The sequence below is a fragment of the Rhinopithecus roxellana genome, chromosome 19, assembly GCF_007565055.1.
Source record: "Rhinopithecus roxellana isolate Shanxi Qingling chromosome 19, ASM756505v1, whole genome shotgun sequence".
NCBI lineage: Eukaryota > Metazoa > Chordata > Mammalia > Primates > Cercopithecidae > Rhinopithecus > Rhinopithecus roxellana.
In genome coordinates, this window is record NC_044567.1 from 39,583,092 (window position 1) to 39,590,701 (window position 7,610).

Here is a 7,610-nt window from a genome sequence, read left to right on the forward strand (position 1 = left end):
ACGGGACCTCGCCTCCTGGGCACGAGCGCCCTGGGCTCGCGTGGGGGAAGTGCCCTGGCTTACAGAGGTGACCACTGACAAGGCTCGGGGTGGGAAGGTGACGACTCCAGAACCCACGCGGAACGCGCCCACGAGGCCCGGCCGCAAGATGGCGACGCCGTGCCCCCGGCCACCCGCGCGCCGCGCATGCGCCCTGGCCTTCCCCGCCCGAGCGAGCGGAAGTCTCGTGACCCCGGAAGTGACAGGCAGGGCGGGCGGGGCGGCCGACGACGTTCGTCATTTAGTGCGGGAGGGAGCCTGAGCCGCGCGGCCGAACCCTCCGGTGAGTGGCCGTGGCGGGGCGGAGGCGGCGGGCCGGGGCGGGGACCGGCGGCGCCGACGGAGGCGGGGGGCGCCGGGGTAGGGGCTTCCGCCTTTGTTCGCGCCCCGCCCTGAGCCCGCGGCGGGGTCTCGGCGGGCGGGGGCGCGGTGACAGCGGGCCAGGGCGGCGCGGGCCAGGGCGGGGCCGGGGCGGGACCGGGCGGTGGCGGCCCCGGCCCCACGTGCGGGGCCCGGTCCGGAGGGGCGGCGGGGGCCAGGGGACTGCGAGCCCCGCCCGAGCGCCCCTGAGCTTCTTTCATGGCCGCCGAGGCGCGTGGGGCCCGGGCCAGACCGGAGGGTCCCTCCCTGGGGACGCGGGGGGCGCCGGGCCGGCAGCCGCGGTCTATCGCGTTCCGGGGCGACGCGGGGATTGGGGCGCGGCCTCCCCCAGCGCCCGGGCCACGCCCGGCGCGGATTGCGGGCCCTGCGGAAGTGCGGGCCGCGCCCTAGGATCCCGGCGCCTGCGGCCACCCTCGCGCGGCGCAGAGGCCTCAGCGCCTGGAGGAAGCAGGGCGGCCTGGACCCCGCCCTGGGCGTCCCGGGTGGGCTGCTCCCTGACCCACCTCCCAGGCTGCCGGCAAGAATCTGAGCCTGACATTCCCGCGCTCAGCTCCCTGCCGGGTCAGTACTGCCCCGGGCACTCGTGGCTCCCGATCTACAAGAGGGCCCGACAGTACTGAGTGGCTGGGGTAGCTCCCAAGTGTAGGTCACAGACTCACAATTGTAGAGAAACCGGAGATACTTAGGATCCTCGTGCCCCGTTGGCTCCCTGCGGTATTCTGGCTGCCCCTAGCATCCGAGCTCCAGGGGCATCCTGTTTGAAGGATGAGCATGAGCCGACCACACAGGTTTACATGTGACTAGCACGGCCAGAGGAGCATCCCTACTGAGGGATACCCAGCCCCGTTACGCGGTAGGGCGAGGGCCTGGGCAGCTCAGGAGCAGCAAGACCCTAAGAGAGGTTTTAGTGTGGGCCTTGCCAGTTGGATCTGGGGCCTGCTAGCCCCGCCCCACGGATGCCGGGGGCTGCTGCTTCCTCCATCGTGGAGGGGAGGTGTGCGCTCTCTCCCCAGCACCGGCTGCAGTTCCCATTTTGTCTTAGATGTTATACCTGGCGTGAGGGCACCTCACACTGCCCCAGAGGATGCCCCTGAGGAGGAGCTGGGCGGTGGAGAGGAGCGAGGGTGGCCCCTTTGGAGCTCTGGCTGCAGTCCATACTTCTGCTCAGAAAGTGCGCTTCCATTGGGGATCCAGGTCCAAGGCCTGCCACCGTCCTGCCCTGTACAGGTGTCCTGACCCAGGCTAAGCGTGAGCATGGCTGAGCAGGAGCCCACAGCCGAGCAGCTGGCCCAGATTGCAGCAGAGAACGAGGAAGATGAGCACTCGGTCAACTACAAGCCCCCGGCCCAGAAGAGCATCCAGGAGATCCAGGAGCTGGACAAGGATGACGAGAGCCTGCGAAAGTACAAGGAGGCCCTGCTGGGCCGCGTGGCCGTTTCAGCAGGTGAGTCTGGGCTGCGGGAGCCGGGTGACCACCCGTGCACTCCAGCTGTCTTGCCGCTCCTCAGCCTCTACTTCCACTGGTGGGGGTGAGGCCCTCACCTCCTGTCACTCCCCAGACCCCAACGTCCCCAACGTCGTCGTGACCGGCCTGACCCTGGTGTGCAGCTCGGCCCCGGGCCCCCTGGAGCTGGACCTGACAGGTGAGCGCCCTGCGGCTGCGGGGCTCGGGCGGCCCCTGGTGGGGATCCCGGGAAGTGCAGCCAAGGGGCCGCGCAGGGCTGGGGGCGCGGGGCTGGCTGCTGGGCAGTCATTGAAGGAGAGGTCCCCCCAACAGGTGACCTGGAGAGCTTCAAGAAGCAGTCGTTTGTGCTGAAAGAGGGTGTAGAGTACCGGATAAAAATCTCTTTCCGGGTAAGCTATAGGCTGCTGTGGCCAGGGAATGGAGGCGGGACTGGGGCCGACCTTCCCTGATCTTCGCTTCGGTCCTGCAGGTTAACAGAGAGATCGTGTCCGGCATGAAGTACATCCAGCACACGTACAGGAAAGGCGTCAAGAGTGAGTGGGGCCCCAGGCAGGGCGGAGGGGCCATTTGGGTGCGTGCTGCCAAGCCGGGAAGCAGGGCGGCTGACCGCCCTCTTCCTTGTGCCGCAGTTGACAAGACTGACTACATGGTAGGCAGCTATGGGCCCCGGGCCGAGGAGTACGAGTTCCTGACCCCCGTGGAGGAGGCACCCAAAGGCATGCTGGCCCGGGGCAGCTACAGCATCAAGTCCCGCTTCACAGACGACGACAAGACCGACCACCTGTCCTGGGAGTGGAATCTCACCATCAAGAAGGACTGGAAGGACTGAGCCCAGCCAGAGGCAGGCAGGGCAGACGGACGGACGGACGACGGACAGGCGGATGTGTCCCCCCAGCCCCTCCCCTCCCAATACCAAAGTGCTGACAGGCCCTCCGTGCCCCTCCCACCCTGGTCCGCCTCCCTGGCCTGGCTCAACCGAGTGCCTCCGATCCCCCTCCTCGGCCCTCCCCCGCCCACAGGCCCAGCCTCCTCGGTGGTCTTATGTCTCGTTGCTGCTTCTGCCTGTGCTGTGTGGGAGAGAGGCCCCGGCCAGGCCTCTGCTGCCCTTTCCATGCCCCCCAGGTTCTATCTCCCTGTCACACCTGAGGCCTGGCTTAAGGAAGGAGCGGAGCAGCCATTCTCCAGGCCCCGTGGTTGCCCCTGGATGTGTGCGTCTGCTGCTCCATGGTGGAGCTGGGGTGTGGGACGCAGGGTCTTGTGGGGGCCGGGCCATCCTCCAGCCCTGCTGCTCCCTGGCCAGCCCCTTTGTCACTGTCAGTCCCGTCTAACCATGATGCCTTAACGTGGAGTGTGCCGTGGGGCCTCACTAGCCTCTAACTCCCTGTGTCTGCATGAGCATGTGGCCTCCCCATCCCTTCCCCGGTGGCGAACCCAGTGACCCAGGGACATGTGGGGTGTGCTGCTGCTGCTCCCCAGCCCACCAGTGCCTGGTCAGCCCGCCCCCTCCCATGGTCAGGACTGTGGGGATGGCTCTGGCGGCTTGGGGAAAGCCAAATTGCCAAAACTCAAGTCACCTCAGTACCATCCAGGAGGCTGGGTGTTGTCCTGCCTCTGCCTTTTCTGTCTCAGCAGACAGCGCCCAGAACCCACCCTCAAGAGAGCCGTCAATGGACAGCCTCACTCACCCCACCTGGGCCCAGCCAGGAGCCCTGCCTGGCCATCAGTATTTATTGCCTCCGTCCATGCTGTCCCTGGGCCGCTGGCCTGCCGCCTGTCTCCCCAGGCTCTCGGTGCCACCACCCCCAGCAGGCCCTCCCTGACCCAGCCAAGAACAAACAAGGGACCAAGTGCACACATTGCTGAGAGCCGTCTCCTGTGCCACCCCCGGCCCCCCCCCCCCCCCCCGTCCCTGGTCTTCATGTTGTGTCTGCCAGGCTCAGGCAGAGGCACCTGTCCCTGCTTCTCCTTTTCTGACCGGGAAATAAATGCCCCTGAAGGAGCCGGGGCTGTCTGCTGCTTGGCATCTCCAGGGTCTGGCAGGGGAGGGCCTGGCTCCTCTGCTGCCTGACAGGCTTTAGGAGACAAAAGGGAAGATGAGGACCCTGGTGGGTGGTAGGAGGGGAAGGGCAGGGCCCCCATGAAGTGCCGTGGCTGCTGGGCCCCTTGCAACTATCGGAAGAAAAGAATGTGACTCCTGGTGACACCAGCCCTAGGCAGTACAGTCTAGAACAGTGCAGACGACCTCGGCTGCGGTTGCCGGTCCCTGCCTAGGGAATGGGGAGGCAGGCCTGGCCTGTGCAGCTCGGATGCTGCCAGAAGGAGAGCTGCTTGATTCCCTGGCTGGGCTCCGGGGTGTCAAGTTGGCTCGGCTGTGAGCGTGCCCTCCAATGACTGGATCCCAAGGAAACCCAGGAAGGAACAGGCCCAAGCCAGGGTTGGCCTGATAGGCACTGACGCATGTGGGTGCGGCTGTGGCAGGAAGTCAGTACCCAGGTAGTGGGGGCCACAGAGGTGCCTACAGCACCAGCCCTTCACAGCCACAGCCAGGTGCCCTCCAGGATCAGGCAGTGCCAGAGACCCAACAGTGAAAAGGCTTGGTGTGATGGGATTGGCAGAAGACTAACGGCATCCTCACTGCAGTATGGTGCAAAGGGGCTACTGGGGCAGGTGCGTTCAGTCAGGGGCCCCAACCATTGCAGCATCAGGACAGCCCAGCTCTTCTGTGTCTGCAGTCACGTGGGGGTAGCACTGCCTCCTCCTCGTGCTCTATCTCCAAGAGGCTTCAGGAACTTCAAACCCATGCCCCTCTACAGTGCAAGGAGAAGAGGCAGAGGAGTAACAACCACTTACAAGTGTCCATTCAGAAATTACCTTTTCTGGCCTGATGCCAATTTCAAACTGCCTTCTGTGGTAAGGTGTTGAGAAAAATCATATTCCACACAGAGGCAGCTGGGCTGGGCAGCTGCTACCCTGGGGCCCTCCTACCGGTCATTCTGACACAGGCCATGCTGCTCTGGGGTTTGTCAGCAGGGCTGGAGTGGGCAGGGAGACACCTTCATGCCTCAGGTCACTAACCACACACCTGTGCCAGGGCATTGCATGCGGGCCCCACTGCCCCCTCACCCCATCCTTGCCAGGCTTTTGTGGGGCCACAGAGGCTGAGCCTAGAGCTGACCCTATGTTAGACACCCCAACAGAATGGCACCTTCCTGCAGAAGCTGGTCCAAACCCAGATGTGAGAGCAGTCAGAGAGAAAGGCTGGGTCAGCCCCCAGCCCTTGATTCCGCAGGGAGCAAAGACCCTACCCAGCCTCTCCCAGAACTGCTCCTGGCCCCAAGTGAGGTGGTCTCGTGTCACATTGCTGCTGCTGCCTGTGCTGTGGGGGAGAGAGGTGGTGGGGTGGTGAAACCACAGGCTGGAGGGTCACCCCACTGGACAGACAGCAGCCCAGCCAGGGAGGGTGAGCTCCACGGCAGCTGCCCCTGCCAGGCAGTCTCCTTCATGCTCCCAGTTCACTTCTTACATGCTCCAGCAGAGTCCCCAAGCCCAGTGCCAGGATGTCGTCAGCAGTTCGGCTCATCGGGTGACGGCCTTCTGAGCTCGGGCTGAGCCAAAAGGCTTCACCTTCTTGCTCCTGGATTTTCCCAGCTTTGTTAGACATGTGAACTCAGACCCAGGTGCCAAGCTGTACGGGCATGCTGCCAGCAGCCAGGACTTTGGGCTGGTTCCTCCCCTGGTGCAGGGTAACATGAGGTGGCACCTGCACAGTGGGCATGACGTGTCTCTCGGGTCCCAAGTCTAACCTGATCCTCGTGGCCCCACTTGGGACCTGTTTGTACTGCCTGGTGCTCCAGACAGGCCTCCCCGCCTCCAGCAGCCTGCACCTAAAGTCTCCTCTCCCAACCTCCGCAGGTCCATAGCTCCCAGCAGTCCCCTAGCATCCACCTCCTCAGCCACCCCCAGGTGGACACTTCTTCCATTCAGGAGGGTGACATGTCAGTGCCAGCCAGTGCTAGGTCAGGGTCTGGGATGTGACCAAATAACCACGGGTTACCATGATTTCTGAGAACCTTCTCTGTGCCCAGCACTGCCCTGCACCATGAGCACCTACCACACTCCGCAGGGCCCATGCTCACCACCGCACTGCTGCTGGATTTCTCTCTCCACTCTGGGCACGGCGGGCTGCTGCTCAGTGGGAACACAGGAGGGACTTCAGAGCACTGCCCAGGTGCCCATGAGCCTGCTGCTACCCCCACCACACCTTCGACCAGACTGCAGGCTGAAAGGGAGCTGTTTTGCTCTAAGAGCTCTATTTTTTTTGTTTGTTTGTTTGTTTTTTTGAGACGAAGTCTCGCTCTGTCGCCCAGACTGGAGTGCAGTGGCGCGATCTCAGCTCACTGCAAGCTCCGCCTCCTGCGTTCACGCCATTCTCCTGCCTCAGCCTCCCTAGTAGCTGGGACTACAGGCGCCGGCCACCACGCCCAGCTGATTTTTTGTGTATTTTTTAGTAGAGATGGGGTTTCACCATGTTAACCAGGATGGTCTCGATCTCCTGACCTCGTGATCCGTCTGCCTTAGCCTCCCAGAGTGCTGGGATTACAGGTGTGAGCCACCGCACCTGGCCGAGAACTATATTTTTAAGAGTAGTATCTCGGCTGGGCGCGGTGGCTCAAGCCTGTAATCCCAGCACTTTGGGAGGCTGAGACGGGCGGATCACGAGGTCAGGAGATCGAGACCATCTTGGCTAACACGGTGAAACCCCGTCTCTACTAAAAAAAATACAAAAATCTAGCCGGGCGAGGTGGCGGCGCCTGTGGTCCCAGCTACTCGGGAGGCTGAGGCAGGAGAATGGCAGGAACCCGGGGGGCGGAGCTTGCAGTGAGCTGAGATCCGGCCACTGCACTCCAGCCTGGGCGACAGAGCAAGATTCCGTCTCAAAAAAAAAAAAAAAAAAAAAGAGTAGTATCTGGCTAGAAGCAGATCACTTGAGCTCAGCAGTTCAAAACCAGCCTGGGCAACACAGGGAAACCCTATCTCTAAAAAAATAAAAATTAGGTGGGCATGGTGGTGTACACCTGTAGTCCCAGCTACTCAGGAGGCTGAGGCAGGAGGATCACTTGAGGCCAGAAGGCGGAGGTTGCAGTGAGCCATGACTGCACCACTGTGCTCCAGCCTGAGTGACACAGCAAGACCCTGTCTCAAAAGAGTAATATTGTACACGCAGTACATTTAAAAATCACGGGGCACGGTGGTTCACGCCTATAATCCCAGCACTTTAGAAGGCCGAGATGGGTGGGTCACCTGAGGTCAGGAGTTCGAAACCAGCCTGGCCAACATGGTGAAACCCCGTCTCTACTAAAAATACAAAAAATTAGCTGGGCATGATGGTACATGCCTGTAATCCCAGCTACTCGGGAGGCTGAGGCAGGAGAATTGCTTGAACCAGGGAGTCAGAGGTTGCGGTGAGTCGAGATTGTGCTGTTGCACTCCAGCCGGGACAACAAGAGCAAAATTATGTCTCAAGGAAAAAAAAAAAATGCATCAATCAAAACATTTAATCACTAACCAGTTGGTCGGGCATGATGGCTCTCGCCTGTAATCGCAGCACTTTGGGAGGCCAAAGTGGGCGGATCACGAGGTCAGGAGTTCGAGACCAGCCTGACCAACATGGTGAAACTCTGTCTCTACTAAAAATATAAACATTGGCTGGGCGCGGTGGCTCACG

At 62.2% G+C, this 7,610-nt stretch overlaps 1 protein-coding gene across 1 annotated transcript; it reads left to right on the plus strand.

The window, feature by feature from the left end:
• Nucleotides 1-220: 220 nt before the first annotated feature.
• Nucleotides 221-3,886, plus strand: ARHGDIA (Rho GDP dissociation inhibitor alpha). The gene is made up of 6 exons (XM_010354310.2): nt 221-322; nt 1,648-1,864; nt 1,980-2,063; nt 2,198-2,274; nt 2,355-2,418; nt 2,515-3,886. Exons 2-6 carry the CDS (start codon nt 1,675-1,677, stop codon nt 2,712-2,714), a joined length of 615 nt encoding a protein of 204 aa, XP_010352612.1. The 5' UTR covers nt 221-322; nt 1,648-1,674; the 3' UTR covers nt 2,715-3,886.
• Nucleotides 3,887-7,610: the final 3,724 nt, after the last annotated feature.

What these genes read in the sequence shown, in the direction of transcription:
- ARHGDIA (XM_010354310.2), top strand. Translation starts at nt 1,675, where the DNA reads ATGGCTGAGCAGGAGCCCACAGCCGAGCAGCTGGCCCAGATTGCAGCA. An exon ending in CCTGGAGCTGGACCTGACAG is followed by an intron (nt 2,064 to 2,197) that starts GTGAGCGCCCTG and finishes TCCCCCCAACAG; the next exon opens with GTGACCTGGAGAGCTTCAAG. An exon ending in GGATAAAAATCTCTTTCCGG is followed by an intron (nt 2,275 to 2,354) that starts GTAAGCTATAGG and finishes TCGGTCCTGCAG; the next exon opens with GTTAACAGAGAGATCGTGTC.